The sequence below is a fragment of the Monodelphis domestica genome, chromosome 3 (genome assembly GCF_027887165.1).
Source record: "Monodelphis domestica isolate mMonDom1 chromosome 3, mMonDom1.pri, whole genome shotgun sequence".
NCBI lineage: Eukaryota > Metazoa > Chordata > Mammalia > Didelphimorphia > Didelphidae > Monodelphis > Monodelphis domestica.
Window position 1 is genome coordinate 183,982,413 of NC_077229.1, and position 18,303 is coordinate 184,000,715.

General features: G+C 36.7%; 1 protein-coding gene across 2 annotated transcripts in view; it reads right to left on the minus strand.

The window, feature by feature from the left end:
- DECR1 (2,4-dienoyl-CoA reductase 1) overlaps window positions 1–18,303 on the minus strand; it is an 80,271-nt gene that overhangs the window by 2,348 nt on the left and 59,620 nt on the right. For both annotated transcript variants that reach the window (XM_056823342.1, XM_007488080.3), the window contains exons 6-7: window positions 17,432–17,531; window positions 10,969–11,041 (exon numbers count right to left, since the gene is read on the minus strand). In XM_056823342.1, the coding sequence (XP_056679320.1) occupies window positions 10,969–11,041; window positions 17,432–17,531 (173 nt within the window). The remainder of the gene's footprint in view (window positions 1–10,968; window positions 11,042–17,431; window positions 17,532–18,303) is intronic.

Genomic DNA, 18,303 nt, shown 5'->3' on the forward strand with positions numbered 1-18,303 from the left:
TTCAGAAGGTTTACAAATAACCCTGAGAGAATGGTAAAGCAAGTATTATTCTCAATTTAAAGATTCAGAAATGTGAGGCTCAGAAAGGTTGAGAATGAGGACTAAGGCTGCGCTAGTAATGTTTAACAACTTTATCTGTGGGGGAAAATATGTATGCACAAAACACTTTTAAGTTTAATCTATATTACAGACACTTTTCCCAAACTTTCTTAAGTCTAGATTACCAACAAAGCAATAAGTCATGCCTTGATTTGTAGCATTTACCAATTTCCAAGGTACAAAAACTCAAGCTGAAAATTTGACAATTGGCTCAGGTCATTTAAGCTAGCCCCAGCATACTCATGCTTAGGACTACAGTATTAAGATCCTAAAGGAATCCATTTTATAGATGAGAAAATTAAGGCCCATTGAGGTTGGGATTTGTTCAAATTCATATAGCTAGTTAGTAAACAGATTTAAACAGTTTGAATATGTTTAATATATTACTTTTAGGGCAGTTCCTCCTATATAGTGAAGAAATCAATCATACTAAATACATTACATTAGATTCTTATGAAATAAGAACAACTGGATGAGACAAGAAGGTGAATCAAAATATGGTAAACACATGCTCCTAGCTGAATGTGGGGTGCATCTAACAACATTTAGTAAAAACATTTTTGACTGGAGAATGGCAGAGGGCTTTGGGCTGGCAAGGAAAGGAGAGATGGAAAACTCCTACACAGATGTGACAAGCTCAGGACCAGAGAAAGAAAGAGCAGAGGTGGGAAAACAGCAGAAGGAAGGACCAGGGTCTAAGAACCCAAAGGAAGAGGGAGAGCAAGGGAATACGTGTTTGTATGGTACCAACTGCGTACCAGGCACTGTGCTAAGTGCTTTACAATGAATAATAATTATTATAATTAATAGCTAAGATTTCTATAGCACCTGTGTGTCACACACAGTGCTAAATGCTTTGCAACAAATAATAATGATAACAATAATAACTAATATTTCTATAGCACCTGTGGGCCAGGCACTGTGCTAAATGCTTACAACAGTAAGATATGCAGCTAGATTTGGTCCCTACCATGTTCTGAATCTTTCTCTGCTAGAAAAGCATGATCTTACCAAAGCATACCACAGGGATGAGATTCAGTCATGAAAAAAACATCTAGGAGCCAAATTAGTGAAAAGCATATGGCTGGCTGAAGGAGGGAAGCCCATACTTCCTAAAAACACTATATCAACATCTGTGCAATGTAATTCACTCCAAAGGTCATTAAGGAGTGCAATCCATTTTCGATGTGGTACGGAGGTTTTGGACAGCTCTGGGGATATCTACAAATGCCATTAGAATTTGTCAGGCATGTGACATATGTAGGAAGTTTAATCAAGGTCACTTTAAGAACAAGGCATTGGGAGGTAGACCTTTAAGTTACACACCATTCCAATGTTTGCAGATTGACTACATTAATATGCCAAGTGACAATGGTTATAAATATGCATTGGTAATAGTGGATCGTCTAACTAGATGTGTAGAAACATATCTGGCTAAAAGCAACGATACAGGCGCAGTAGTAAAAACATTACTGAAGGAAATAATTCCTAGATATGGCATTCCTAATATTATAGACTCAGACAGGGGATCACATTTCACTTCACAGATTTTGCAAGAACTATACAAGAGGGGGAAGCTGGGTGGCTCAGTGGATTGAGAGCCAGGCCTAGAGATGGGAGGTCCTGGGTTCAAATCTGGCCTCAGACACTTCCCAGCTGTGTGACCCTGGGCAAGTCACTTGACGCCCATTGCCTAGCCCTTACCACCTTTCTACCTTGGAACCAATACACGGTATTGGTTCCAAGACAGAAGGTAAAGGTTTTTTTAAAAATGAAGAAGTGTACAAGAACCTAGTAATAAAAAGTAGTCTACATGATGTATATAGGCCTCAGAGTCCAGAACAAGTCGAACATATGAATAAAGAATTGAAAACAACTATAGGAAAACTCTGTGCACAAACTCAGCTAAAGTGGACAGAGGATCTTCCTTTAGCTTTATTTCATCTTAGAACTAGACCTAGAGGAGACTTGCACATCTCCCCATTTGAAAATGTATATGGACAACTGTTGTGGCATGGACAAACAGTGAAACCATCTTACATATCCATGTTAAAAGGAGAATGCCAACTTCACACCTATCTAGGAGAAATAAAAAATAGGCTGGAAGAATTAGGAAAGCTAGCTAGGATTGTTGGTCCAAAGAGTACCACTGGACTTCTCACTGCACAATATCAAGCCTGGAGATAAAGTGTATGTGAAGAATTTTGTTAGAGAAACATCTACTGAACCAAGATGGAATGGCCCTTGGGAGGTGGTTTTAATTACTCCTAAATCCATCAAAGTTTCAGGAAAAGATCAGTGGTATCATGCCTCACATGTAAAACAGCATTATGCCCACATAATGATAGTGTGATAGAAGATCTAGAGAAAAATCCCAAAGAAAATACAAAAGAAATATCAGAATCTGAAGTAATGCCCTAGAACCAACTGAAATTGTCCCTAAAAGAAGAGTAATAAGAATGAGAGTAAAGAAGAAATAATAGAATAAATGCACTGCATATATATATATATGTTTAATCTATGTCAAGAAATAGCTCCAATTAACAAACAAATCTTTGCTAATATAAGAATAAATCTCTGCCAACAGATAAAAAACAAATCTCCGTTAACATAATATAGAACAAGAATCTCTACTAACACATAACATCATAAAGAATCTTGTTTAGATCAACATCTAAAAGTTAAATCATGAATAGAAAAAAGTTTCCATCTCCAGATATACAAATCTCCAGATATCCAGATATCCAGAAATCCAAATCATATCCAAATCTGATAATTCAAAATCTCAAAATTATAATCAATTCTTAAAACCATATGATATACCTATAACAGATTAGAAAAACTTCATTACATATACCCATACATGAAGATTGCATAATAGAAGACTTACAGGCATGCATGAATATTTCATACTTGCTTACATGCACATACATCCACAAAGAAAATCAATCTTACATGCATGCATATGATAATATTACACACAAACATGATCCCAATGTTAAAATCATCAGAGAACACAGGACTTCAATTAAGGTGAGACAACAGGCAAATATGAATGCTGCACAGAGGAAGCCACTTACCTGTATAGTTGCATCCAAATCAACACCAAGTACACCAAAAGAACTTTAAAATCAAAGACTGACGATTATGGGTCACGTAAGATTATTAATCATACATGTTAATTTCACCTATAGGGCAATGCATTCACATATATTAAAATTATAACATGAAGAGGATTCACTGATAGAGTAAGTATACAGGCAACAATACATAATTAATATACATACATTTATTCACACTGATATTTTTGGGGTTGTATCAGACATAAGATCAACCTTTTTGAGCTTCTGCAGGACTCATGCAGGCAAAAAGATACAAAAATTCTTGATCAGGACTCATGTAAAAATGTATCACAGTTGTACATATGTAAAGTTTGTATAGGAAGAAAATGTACATTTATATGATACTAATGAATTAACTTACTAATATATTAATCTTTAATACATAGGGAAAGTTTATCTTAGGGAAGTTTGAAGCCAGAGATAGATTAGGGAAAGGATGATACTATATCTGATGATATAAATTTAAAAGAAATATAGTTAACTTAGGAGTTAACAGAGTTTATGAGTTGATAATTAGAAAATTGTTATGGTTCATTGTGATAGGAAGATTTAGTTTGTTGCAGAAAAATGTTACAATTGTTGAATCTGTTTCTATGTTCAAAAAAATACTTCTGTATTTGAATGAATTTTCCTACCCTCCCACTTTCCTTTAACCCTAATTTTCGCATAGAATTAGAGAGATTGGAATATTAAGAATAGATTAGGATTTGTTATTTGGGGGGATGGAATATTTAGGATAGTATATATCATAAGATAGTTAGAATACATAGTTAATCAATAAGGTAAGTACTGAACTCTGGTACAGAAGTCTGGTTGACTTTGTACAAAAACAGAAAAGGGGGATTTGTATCAGAGGGAAAGACCAGAAGCAATGGAAATATTGAATTTGAAAGACTATCTCAGAAGAGGAGATGGAACCCCAGCTGACATTAGGAGATGGTATAGAACTTTCCAGCCAAGTTCAAAAAGGCAGCAGTTGGGGAACCAAGGGTTCTTTGCTCCTTGAGCTGAGAGGAAAGGGAACTAACCTTTGCTGTGAAGAGACACATTTTCTCAATCCTTTTGCCTGAACAACAGATCTTATCTTTCAACTGGTGACACCTTTAGGATAATGACTTTATTTCCTTTAAAGGAACCTCAGAGCTTATTCTAAAAAGGACTCCCTGGTTCAAACCCCAAAGATCTGTATAGGAAATAGCTAGGGATTTCCTTTTCCCTCTGTCCTCATTATTCTTCAACCCTTTATATCTAAATAGACATCTTGATTTTTAATAGAAACTTCAATTAGATTCAATGTGTTAGGAGGGGAAATTCAAAGAACATCATTTAAAGAAGGAAGCTGAGGGGAAATTTACTCAGTCCAGTCAGAACTGACTCCATTTGTTAACAGCTCAATTTGGGGGAAGGGGAGGAAGGAAGTGGTGTTACTTTATATTTATTCCCCAAATATCTGGCAACTTTGGTTCCTTCTCAATTTCCCCACTAATACATTAATAATAATAATAGTTAATACTTCTATAGCACCTGTGTGCCAGGCACTGTGCTAAATGCTTTACAATGAATAATAATAATAATAGCTAATACTTCTATAGCACCTATATGCAAAGCACTGTGCTAAAGTGCTTAATACATGTTACCTTTTTTGATCCTTACAACAACCCTGCAATGTAGGTACTATTGAGGAAACTGATGTAAACATAGGTTTAAGTGACTTACCCAGGGTCACATAGCTAATAGATAATATCTGAGGCCAGATTTGAACTCAGGTTTCCTTGTCTATGAGTTCAGCACTCAATCTACCATACCACCTAGCTGTCTCAATACACAAAAAAGTAATAAAACTAATGGCACAAAGTATGGGTAATAGAAAGGGTGATGATCTTCCTTATTGTGCTTTCAAGGCCCCCTCAGCATCCTCCTCATTCTCTCACTTCAACCCAGCTTGCCAATGTCTCTTCTGAAAGGTGATATGAGGACTGAACATGGGAAGCTAGATGCAATCAGACTACAGTAGAGAGACACCCTCAATGTTATTCCACTGATGGAGTCTAAGCTTTGCATTCAATTTTTTTGGCAGTAAGAAAAATATTGACTCATACAGTGTTTTTTATCCAATTAGCTGAAACATGCAATGTTTTCCCTTCCTTTTCTTTTCTTTTTTAACATGAAATGCTTTGTAGTCATTTCTCCAGCATCTTGTCTTGGTACAATTTGTTTCTTTAACACACATGAATTTTTTTATTTGTCCCTATTTTATATCATTTTATTAAAACTGTCCTAGTATTCACACCTAGTCATTTTTGGCACCCTAATTCTATTTTGGGACCCTGATTACCCAACCTATTAGATATCTCTCCCAGGTTTATGCCTTCTGCAAGTTTGACAAACATACCTCCCATACCTTCACCTAAGTTACTATAAAAGTGCCAAGGCAAGAAGGCAAATTTGGCCTTCATCGATATTGCTGAGCCTAAAGGAGGTAGAGGCTCCTGGCTAGAATTTGACATAGGAAGGGTAAAGCATTCAAAATTAAGAAGTTAGAGCAGGGTTCCTGACCTTTTTTGTGTGTGGCAGCATGGTGAAACCTGGAGATCCTTTATCAACATATATATATGTATGTATGTATTTTAAACCCTTACCTTCCACCTTAGAATCAATACTATATATTGGTTCCAAAGCAGAAGAGTGGTAAGGGTTAGGCAATGGGGGTGAAGTGACTTGCCCAGGGTCATGCAGCTAGGAAGTGTCTGAGATCAGATTTTAATCTAGGACCTCCTGTCTCTAGGTCTAGCTCTCAACCCACTGAGCTACTCCAGTGACCTCTGGAATATTTTTAAATTCATAAAATAAAATACACAGGAATTCCAAGGAAACCAATCATTTTGAAATGTAATTATCTAGGTTTGGTTTTTTTTTTTTAAAGTTCACAGGCCTTGGGTTAAGAACTAGAGCAGAAAAACATGACAGAGGTCATTCAGATGAGAATCCCCTGAAATGGAAAGGGAGATGGCATTAGTGCAGTCCTAGGAAATACCATCCAAACAGGAGGTGCTCTGAAATGATGTGCAGGAGAAACAGATCACCTTGTGAAAAATTCAAACATCAAAAAAATAAGAAAACTTCAAATTCCTACACCCACCCATGAAAATTAAGATATGTAAAGCTTACTTCCATGCATGAAGATGAACACATGTAATGGTTACTTCCACACATGAAGAATAACTAATGAATTCTAACAAGCACTCATGAAGAACTCATAGCTTACTTCCATGCACTCTGAAAATTTCAATCTTACACACATGCACATGTAAAAACCTTACATGCATGCATTTTCCTGATTGTTCCAGTATGTTCCTGAATTGAAGAACACAGGACTACAATCAAGAGTGACAGCAGACTAGCGACATGCTGACCAGATGTAAAGAGAGACTTAGACACACAGAGTTTCTACAATCAACATCAAAGAACATGGAAGGACTTTGAAAGTTTGGACTTGTGATCATGAGGTTATGTAAGAATGAGACGTACATGTTAACATCATATATATATGAAAATATATATATATATACACCTGCTACACTGAAATATAATGTTGGAAGATATCTCATGGAATGGGTAAGTATGCAACATATGCATAGTTGCAAAACACTAAAGTCACACTGATATATAAATTTCTGTGGAAAATTCAAACAAAGAAAGATATTTTTTTGAGTTTGCACAGAAATCAAGAATAATGTATTATGGATGTACATATGTAAATCTGTATAAATACAACTTATGTACACATGTAAATACTAATGTACTAACTAACTATATTAGAATAATTTATTAATGTTCTAATAACTAAACCATAGGGACAGTTTAGAAAATTTGTTCAAAGTCATAGGGAAGTAGGGACAGACATAAAAACTACTTAAGTATAGAAGTTAGAAGACATTATAATTGTTGGTTAGCAATTGTTAGTAATAGAAAATTTTACTTAGTTGACTTTATAGATATTAGGAGATAAGACAGATACATATTCAAAATTCTATTGAAATTGTTGGAATTGTTTAAAATTGTTACATGAGTTATTATGTCAAAACCATATTTCATGTAAAATCCCTATTACCTAAACCATTTTCCTATACCCAAAACTTAGCATAGAACTAGATAGACAGAATAGCTAAGATAACTTTAGGATTTGTTATTTTGGGAGGGTAAAGGGATATTTAATATAGTATAGGGTTAAGAATTAGATATTTAGAAATATAACAAAAGATATCCAAAAGATAAGTATCATTAAAAAAAATGCTGGATGTATTTTTTAAAAGACAAAAAGGGAGGAATGTGGAGAAGAGAGAAATTATAAGAAAATGAAGCAAGAATAGAAGCTGGAGATGGGTCAGCTGTCAGTCAAATGAAGAGTCCTTTTGGAATGTTACTGGGAAAAGTAGTTTGGAGCCAAGCCAACGGTGACTGTTTTTCTGGGCTTTGGCTGATGGTGGTGACTGTGAAGGAAGAAGATGGGTTTATCTCTGGGACTTGGGATAATCAAGTTGGAGGTGACCTAGCTGATTTGAAGGCAGAAGTACAACAGTCCATATATTGCTCTGACTTGCTCTGTTTCATGGTAGTGACTAAATTGCCATTTCTCTCAATATCCTCCAACCTAAGGCTCCCTGTAGATAATAGGGAAATCCCACCCCTCTTACCTTCATCCTCTATCTTGTCCTGTTTTCCCCAATAAACCCTTACTTGAGATAAAGAAAAGAGTATTTCCTCTGAAACATCATAGCTCAACCTGAGTGACTTCTAAGGAGGCTGAAGAAGAGTGGAGGAAGGGAGATTGGAAGAGGGAGGAAGGGAAGCATAAAAGGAAGGAGGGTAGGCAAAGGAGGATAACTACCTGATCTATTAGTTATCTATTATCCATCAAATATACCCTTTATCATCTATTACAATCTCCAGCTTCTTGTCTTGCTGCATTTTCTTATAATTTCTCTCTTCTCCACACTATCTAACATGAAAGCACAATATTATAGCAAGGGAAGATGACAACCATCTGCCCGTCTCTTGCTCTTCTTTCTTTGGGAAGATCAGAATGGCTATTCAGTTTGTAACTCGACTTAACAATCCATTCATCCTTCAAAAAGTGGAGCATCAGTCAAGAGAATGGAAGTTCTGAAGCAAACAGCCCCACAGGAGGAATGGTGCAGTGCCAGGAACCTCTGAGGATAGTGACCGATCCCTCAGGGTTTGTGACACAGAAGAGAGAATAAAGCTAGGAACAGCCAGACTCACACCCTAGAATTGGGGAGGAGGGGACAGATACCAAAGTGTTCAGAGAAAAGATAGGCAAAATCCCATGGCCTAGCCTCAGACACTTCCCAGCTGTGTGACCCTGGGAAAGTCACTTAACCCCCATTGCCTAGCCCTTACCACTCTTCTGCCTTAGAACCAATACTCAATATTGATTCTAAGATGGAAGATAAGGGTTTAAAAAAAAATGAAGACCCAAACATAAATTATGCCAGTAAAGAGAAAAAAGGCTCATGAGAATGCATAGAAAACGTATCATCCTACTCAGATTTTAACAAGAAATGTGTAGAAGCTGAATGCCTCATAATTCTGGCAATAAAGCTCGCCCTCAAAGAATAAATGGTGAAGAAACATTCTTCCCTCCTTATTTTATCAAAAAAATAGAAGGAGGAGATATTATAGACATGGAATGTAGCCTAGGCCACCAGGTCTGATTGCTAAGAAATTTTGTTTCATCTTTGTCAGAAGGGAAAGCTCCTGGTTTTCATAGGTGGTACACACTAAATTTCTTTTAAATCCTTACCTTATCCATCTTAGAATCAATACTGTATTGGTTCCAAGGAGGAAAAGCAGTAAGGGAACAACAAATACCAACAACAAAATGGGTTTTTCTAGCTATGCCAAGTGCAAGATGAAAATCAAAGAAGGAATAAAGGCAGTGTTTTGAGTCATCCAGGCTGACAACCTAGGGGGTCTCCCTCAACTCCACACTCTCTCACCCTCCAACAGCCAATCAACTACCAAGTTCTGCCCTTTCTGCTTTGGTAACATCCTTGAGACACAGCACCCATCTTCACCTCCAACACTGCCGCCACTTTGGTGCAAGCCCTGATCACCTCATGCCCAGGCTATTGCAATAGCCTGATGCTTGTTCTCCCTGCTTCAAATCTCTTCCCACTCCAGCCTTCTGGCATTTATGTGCCAGGATTCTCTGTGCCAAGCACTGTGCTCAGAGTCGGGGATATAAAAAAAAATTAAAAACAAAACAAAGCAAAACCAAAAAGGGAGCTCCTGGTTAAGTGGGGGAGACAACAGGCAAGCAATGAAACACAAACAAGATATTTTCAAGATAAACTGGGGAAGAATTCGAAGGAAAGTCCCAGGGGCCTGGGGGGAGGATCCTTGAAGCAGAGACATGAGAGGAGAGTGACAGGCACAGAATAAAGTTGGGGAAAATGCTTGGACTCAGGAGTCTTGTGTGAGAAAGAGCAAGGAGGCCAATGGCACTGGATCACTGGGTATATGGGGGATAAATGTTATGCTAGGGGACTAATTGAAGTCAATCAGTCAGTAGTAAACATTTATGAAGTGCCTGCTATGTGCCTGGCATGATGCTAAGCACTGTGGATACAAAGAGATTAACATTGTAAGCAAGGAACTTACAGTCTAACAGACTGAAGGAACTAAAGGAGAAAACTGATAGAGAGAACTGAGGGTGTTAAACCAGGAGAAATAAAGACTTGGATGGGACATGATGGTAGCTATCTTCAAGTATTTGAAAGTCTGTCAAGTGGAAGAGAAATTAGACTTGCTCTATTTGGCTTCAAAGAACAAAATCAAGACCAAGAGGAGGCAGCTACAGAGAGGATTTAAGCCTGAGGAAAAGAAAAACTTTTTAATAATGAGAGCTATAAAAAAGTGGGCTACACTGATGGGAGGGACAAGGTTTTCCCTCACTAGAGGTCTTCAAGAAAAAGCTGGAAAGAATTCCTATTAGGTATTATAAAAAGGATTAAAGTTGGACTGTGGGTTGATGTCCTTTGCAGCAGAAGATACATCTTCTACCAGTTAGATTCCATGAAGCCCCTAATGGTCACAGGGTCACAGATTCAAATCTGGAAGGGGTCATAGAAACCATTTTGCCATAACTGGCATCATACTGCTTGCCTTCCCAATGGCTGGGGGAAAGGAAGAAGGCAAAGAGAATTTAGAAGTCAAAAATAATTTTTAATGAATGTGGAAAATAAATGTGCTTTTAAACATAAACCATCTAGTCCAACTGTCTCATTTTACAGACTAAAAAGATTCAGGTCTAGAAATATTAATCAACTTGCTAGGTCACACAGGGAGTAGGTAGCACAAGTAGGATTGGAACCCAGGCCCTCTGACTTCAAATCCAGTGCTCTTTCCACTTACTCACACTCCCTCCTAATAAATATTTATAATTACATCAGTTTTACTTTGAAATTACTAGCAAATTATATGAATATATATGCATGTGCACCTATATAAGTTTTGCTATACTGTCATCTTTCTTTCCATTTGTTCTCATTTTAAAATTCTAGATAAATGAATGCAACCATTTCAATATTAATATATTTCAATATTCCAAAGTAATTAATTGCTCAGTGCTCATTTCTATATCTTAAATAAATAAGTAGGTATTCAATATTTCAACATTTCTTAAGCTCTTAAGCATCATGCCACTATAGGAACTAAAGCTTACTTTGGTTTTGATTGGTCCTGGTTGAATCACATTGAATCGCATGCCATATTTGCCCCATTCAGATGCCAGAGACCTATAAATTATTGAAAAAAAAAAGAAATGAATAGAAAGTCAATAAACATTTTTTTTTCTTTTAAAAAATTGACTTCTCAATGGGGCAAGGAAGGAGGGAGACATTTTGAACCTGAACATTTTTTAAATAAATGTGAGATGAAAAAAATAAACAAATGTTGAGTCTTCTTGTCCTTCTCAGTATAGAAATTCAGGGGCTACTCACAGCCCCAGTGCAGCAGGGATCAGCACCAGAGCTTTGACATGCTCTCTTCTCAACCTGACAGCTCATCCCTCCTTAGGTAATCTGGTGACAACCCTCTCCTGACGGCTCACCAGTTAAGTGACAAACTTAGTCTACTTGAATTAAGAACTCCTGAGCTCAAGAGATCTAAAAGCATCCCCAATATCGAGGGATACAGGCAAATGCTACCATACCTAACAAATCTATCTTCTAAGGATGCACATTTTATACAGCCACCAAGACAATGGAAATCGGTACTTTACTGACCAAAAAAAAAAATTGTATTCCTTTATTCAATTTAATCCAATAAAATACTCACTGAATACACAACACTATGAACACTAAGATAGGGAAATAAAAACACAATTCCTGCCTTCAACTCGTGCTCACAGTGTAATAGGGAAACACAAAATGGAGGTAGCAAACTATGATGCAAGGGTAGATGTAATACAGAACTAGAAGCAGACTAGACAACATGGTATAAGAATTTTGAAGAGAGAGATAGTACTTTCAATAAGAAGAATCAGGAAAAGCTTCATAGTGGAGGCAGCATCTGGGATAATACACACACACACACACACACACACACAAAGGAGAGAGAAGCATTTCAATAGATTGATAGAAAGAAAGGTACAGAGGTAACTTGATACACAAGCACCTGAAATCAGGAGCAATTTGAGATATGAGAAGTCACGATCAGAATTTTTTTGCTTTCAGTCATGAGTGGATTTTTTAATCAGGAGCTTCTGCCACCCTCCACTAGGCAGTCTGCCAAATGTTTAGTTTCACAAGTTACACGAGGCTATCTCATTTAGTTCAGTGTTTGTCTGGCCATGTGAGCATCTGTATTGAGTTTTTGCTTTCTTCTTTATTTTTGTCTTTTATTATCAGGTTTTTTGGCAAATTTCTTACCTTTTTTAAATTTTTTTTTAAAAACCCTTACCTTCCATCTTGGAATCAATACTGGGTAATGGTTCTAAGGCAGTAAGAGTGGTAAGGGCTAGGCAATGAGGGTTAAGTACTTTCCCTGAGTCACACAACTAAGAAGTGTCAGAGGCCAGATTTGAACCCAGGACCTCCCATCTCTGGGCCTGGCTCTCAATCCACTGAGTTACCCAGCTGCCCCCCAAATTTCTTAACTTTTAAACATGGGTCCTGATGACAGGGGAATTGAAGGAGTTATAGCAGCAGCAGCATATGGAGAATTTGCAGGAAATTAGTGGGGAGGAGCCTGAGGTGGATGAGGTAAGCAGTACAAGTGAGATTAAGGAAATGTTGAGGATTTGGGGAAAAAATTAAACAGTTTATTGAAAAGACACACCCAGAAAAAATTTGCAACAGGTCATGCACTGGAACCATGTAACAACACTCATTTCACACATTATCAAAACATTCTGAAGGGAAGGAAGAAATAAATCGAGGAAAGTGTGACAAAATAGCCAAAATTCAATGAAGAATATGATGATAATTAAGTAAAATGAAAAATAGCAATTAAGTTTAGCAATAAAGTTATATATCATAAGTAATGTGTAAGGTCAATTTTGCATTTAAATGTAGCATTATGTGTGTAGAGAGTAAGTTATGTTAAGTGACAGTACACAAAATGAAAACCTTCTCTGCCAGCATTTTGGCAGACCTTGATGGTAAATATTTCATAAGCAAGTTTATTTCGTTACATTCTTTCTTCTTATCTAAAATATATTTATTTGTTATTTATAAAGTACATTTTTGTATTTAAAAGCATGTATGTGGTTTTGGGGGGACTGGAATGGATTAATTGCATTTCCATTAATTTAAATGTGGAAATTCGATTTGACACACGAGAAAACTAAGTTACGAGATTAGCCATGGAATGAATTAAACTCGTGTATCAAAGTAGTACTATATAAGTATTCTTGGTATGGAGCAAAAGTTACATGAATGCAGAGGTGGAAGAGTCCAGAGGTTGAAGGCATGGCTGGAATGTAAAATTTTTGCCTGGAATGTAGAACTAATTTTTGCTATTTGCCTGGCATGTGGAACTAAGGAAAATGAGAGTGGAAAGGAAAACTGAAGTCATACTGGGGAAAGTCTTAAATGGCAAGTCAAAGAATTGGGCATTTTATTCTACAGATTAAAGGGAGTCACATGATATCTGTGCTTTTCAAAGATTATTGTGTAACTGTGCATGCTTTGGAGGGGAAAGAAAATGGTTTCAGGAAGATCTACTAAAACAAAATTAAAAATAGCTACTAGCATTTATTGAGGATGAGGATAATAACATCTATATCACCTTATAAATATTAGCTTATTTCATCTTCAGAACAACCTTATGGTATAGGTTCTATCATTAACCCCATCTTACAGGTGATGAAACTGAAGTGATAATGGAAACCATAGGGGTATTAGAGATATCTATAAAAAGTGCATTAATACTAAAAATAGCAGTTGATGTTCATAGATCACATACATTTTCTTAGGAAAGCCTAATAACACCCTAATGAGTTAAGTGCTATTATTGTCATTCCCATTTTACAGAATAAGAAATTGGAGCTAAGAGAGGTTAAGCAGTTTGCCTAGTAACATACAGATAGCTAGTTAGTGTATGAGGCAGGGTTCAAATCTAAGTCTTTATCACTTTGTGTCTGGCACTGTATCCATGTCAGAGAAAGAAGAGAAGAGTGGCAGAGGCGGAATCTTGGGAATCATTCCTAGCTGAGAAAACTAGAGAAGAAAAACTAGAAAAGGAGAATGAAAAGAAATAATGAAACAGGTAGGAGAGACAACCAAAAGAGAACAGTCACATTAGTCAAGATAAGAGAGACTATTGAGAAGGTGCTGTAGAAAGGCCAAAGGAGATGAGGCATAGGAAAAGAACATCTGATCTGGCAATTACAAAGTCATTATTAATCTTGTAAAGTACAATTTCAGTAGAATAGTGAGGTCAGAAGTCACAGTGTGGAGGTTTGGGAAGTGGGTGAAGAGAAAATGGAGGAAGATATAAATGAGAGGTGTCAAAACACTTGACTCACAGCCCTACCCCAGAACCAGACTAAATTGCAATTGGAAAATATTTTAACAAAACAAAGTCATAACAAAATCTAAATAAGGTTAAGATATCGTTTTTTTAAGCCAATATGTACCTTCAGGGGTCTTTATGTATAAAGAAGAAAAGAGTGCCAGAGGCAGAGTCTTGGGAATCATTCCTTGGGGATCATTTATGTATAAGTTAGTGGTTATGTATATAGTTATGTGTAAGTTATGTATAAGTTCTGCTTCTATTTGACTTTAACACCACTGGTTTAGACTGTGGGGTGACAAGTCCAATGGAAAGATTTTGGGAATATGGGAAACATGAATATATTTGTAGATTTAGAGAAAAGAACCAATAAAGAAGGCAAGGTTGAAGATGAAATAAAAGAAATAATCAATTAAACAAATTCCTAGGGGAGAAGAAGCAAAATATAATTAGAGGAGAGGTACCAAAACAGTCAGGGGCCCCAATCAAATTAAAACAGCACTGGAAAATGTTTGACAAAATAAATGAAAGTACAATACAACACAGAAAAGGCTAATTTGTGATTTTCTGAATCAATGTGCTGCTATGTATTTCTATTTGATTTGGATACCTTTTAGTTACTGAGCTTGGAAAGAAGAGCCTTTGAACACTTACTTGAGATCTCATAAGCTCCAAACTCAACATATCCAAAACAACTCATTATCTTTCCATCCAAATCTCTCTCTCTTCTTAACTTTCCCTTATCCATTTGGCCAATATCAAGTTAGCCAAGAATCACCAAATCTTATTTCTACCTCCAAATCTCTGACATTTGTCCACAACATCCTCAGCCAGATTCAAGCCCTAACCCCTTCTAGCCTGGACTATTGCCTTTAGCCTCCTCGCCAAGCTCTCTGCCTCCACTCTCTCTTCTCTAATCCGTCTTCCATACAACCATCAAAGTAATTTCCCCACAGCACAGCTCTGACCTTGCACTTCCCTACTCAGTAAACTCCAGTGTATTACCTTAGGATAAAAGACTAACTACTGTTTAGTATCTAAAATTTTTCACAACTTGGCTCCAAACAGCATGAGAAAAACAAACTTTCCCTCTCCCCAAATACTAGATTTCCAGCCAAGAAAATAATAATACAAGAGTTCCGTTAGAAGATACAGAACTGGGTCATACATTGATATGTGATTTATTATCCTATAGAAAATGCTGCTTAGAGACACTAAGGCAATCTACATCCATTGTTTCCATCTTGTAAATCATTACTAACCATTGTTCCTGAAAAAGGCTTACCGAATCCCTTAACCTATGTCACTCTCCCTAAAAATTGTGCACCTCAAATCAATAAACTGTCACCACCCAGCAGAGGATGTCTGGTCTGTCAGTCTGGGGGCCGGCTCTCCTGTAATCCCAAATTATTTCTCTTACCCCAGTTCGAGGACCCATGAGCTGTTTGTAGATCTGGCCTTGGCAATACATGATACTCCTTACAATGTAGAGGGGTTAAAAATTACTGCCTCTAAGGTCAGAAGACCTGGGTTTAAATACTCACTGACATTTACTCTATTTACTACTACTAACATTTACACATGCTCTGACATTCATTTTGAACAATTGCCTTTACCTCCATGGGCCTCAGTTTCCTCATCTGTACACATCAGTGCCTCACAATTCTAGATCTAAGATCCAGTCATTTCATTTGAAAATATGCTCCTCCTTCACTTCTGTCTCTAAGAATTCCTAATTCCTTTGAAATTCAACTCAAATCCTGTCTTTCCTAATCCTCCCAGTTTCTAGTGTTGTTTCAGTCATTTCTGACTCTTCTTGACCCCAGGAGTTTTCTTGGCAAATATACTGGAGTGGTTTACCATTTCCTTCTCTAGATATTTTTATAAATGGGAAAATTAAGGTAGATGAGGTTAAGCGATGTTCCCAGGGTCACATAGCTGGTAAGTATCTGAGGCTAGATTTGACCTCAGGGAGTGGAGGTCTCCTGACTTCAGGTCTGAGACTCTATTCACCACACCACTTAGCTGCCCTAGTTGCTAGTGTACCACTTCCATAATTATCTTGAAATCTCTGTTTTCTTAATCTATCTGGACAATGGGGAAAGAGGAGGGAAATGGGAGGAAAGAATGAGAAGTGGGAGGCAGATGGGAGTGACTGATCTCACCTACATAAAGAACTTATCTTTAATGACCACACATCTCTTTGATTATATATTTTATGCCAATTTTAAGTAAAAAGCCATTATTAGTACCATATTGTGGCTGACTTAATCCTAATATGTACCTCTCCCTACCAGTGCAATAAATACATTTTTGTTGTGGTGTTCTGATTTTGAGAGGTTTGTGGTAAAGTAAGTCTGCTAATACACTAGAAATAAAAGACCCTTTTATACATATAACTTAGCAATCCAAGTGAAATTTATGAAAAAAAAAAGGTAGATCAGTCATATCTTAGATGAAGAGCTGAGAATTAAAGATATATTTACCTCAAATTTCTTCTACATTACAACATATCTTTGGCCAATCCTACAAACAAATATCACCTCTGCCATAAAAGTGCCAGAATTCATAAATCATTTAGTAAGACAGCAGCACAAAATAACTTCCCAGATTTCCCTAAATACAGAGAAAGTCTGAGTTGATATATATAAGGAATGTCTCATCAGTTTCCTCATTTCTCAAAGATGCTGGGCCAATGACTAGTGGAGAAACAAGGGATCATCAGTTTCCCACATTTCATATGCTTTAATCATTACTATTACTTGAAGAAGGAAAAAAAGAAAGAGAAGGAAGTGGATGGATTCTGGTTCATCCAATGCCTTTGGATAGGAATCTGTGAAACATTCTTATGTTTACATTCTCAGAGGCAAAGGTAGCCAACAGTAAAAAAAAAATAAAATGACATTAAGAAGTTTTATGCCCTGAAAACATAACTTAATTCTTAACTCACACAAAATGTCTTGAAATGCTAAAGTATTTTAAAGTATATGCAATAAGTACGCTAAAATTCGCTTGGGGCCCCTATTTTGTACATTATTTATTTGGGTGTCTTGCATCTATGAGATGATCAAGGTACAAGTAAAAGGAGCTAAATAAGCTACCAGGACAGCAGATACTACTAAATTGCATCAATCAACTTAAACTGCAGGATAAATGTGATTATTACTCACATGTTCAGTATTTCCACACCTGCTTTGGCAGAAGCACTTGGCACGACAAATGCAGATCCACACCTTGCATAGATAGTTGTGATAGCCAGGAATGCTGCCCCTGAAATGTGTAAGACAATAAAAGATGATTAATAATAAAGCTATGCCTAAGGAGACCAGTAATTGCAGTAGAATGAGGAAAAACATGGCTCTCTTTCTCAGGACTCTCAGCAAAGATTAAGGGAGAGCAAAAGACCAAGTGAAATCCCAGGAGAAATTAAAGCTGCTTATAAATCACATCTCAACAAATCACAAAATTATCTTAATGGAACAGAACCAATAAGTCAATAAATCAATAAGCCCAATCAGTTAATCAGTCACTAAGTCAGTTTTACAGACAAGGGACTGTATCAGCACTGTGCTAAGTGCTGGGGATACAGGAAAAGAAAACAAAAGACAGTTCTTACCCTCAAAGAGCTCACAGTCTCATGGGGAAGACAACATGAAAACATATGTATGAACAAGTTATACAGGATAAATAGGAAACAATCTAATTAGAAGGAAAGCATCAGAATTAAGAGGGATAGGGAAAGGCTTCCTGTAGAAGATAGCACATTAGCTGAATCCTGAAGACAGGGAAAACAGAAACAGAGATGATTAAAGAAAGAATGCTCCGATTATCTACTGAAAGAAAATCTAAAATGAGCATTTAAATGTAGAAGAGGCAAAATCCAATGCTTCCAAGACAAAGGAAAAAAAGCAATAAGCCACTAGAAAGAAAGAGTTTAAGTTCCAAGGAGAAACAGTCATGATCACACAAAACTTAGCAACCAGAGCTTGCAAGATGATACTCTAAAAAGGCACAAGTGAAAGGCTTACAATCCAGAATATTT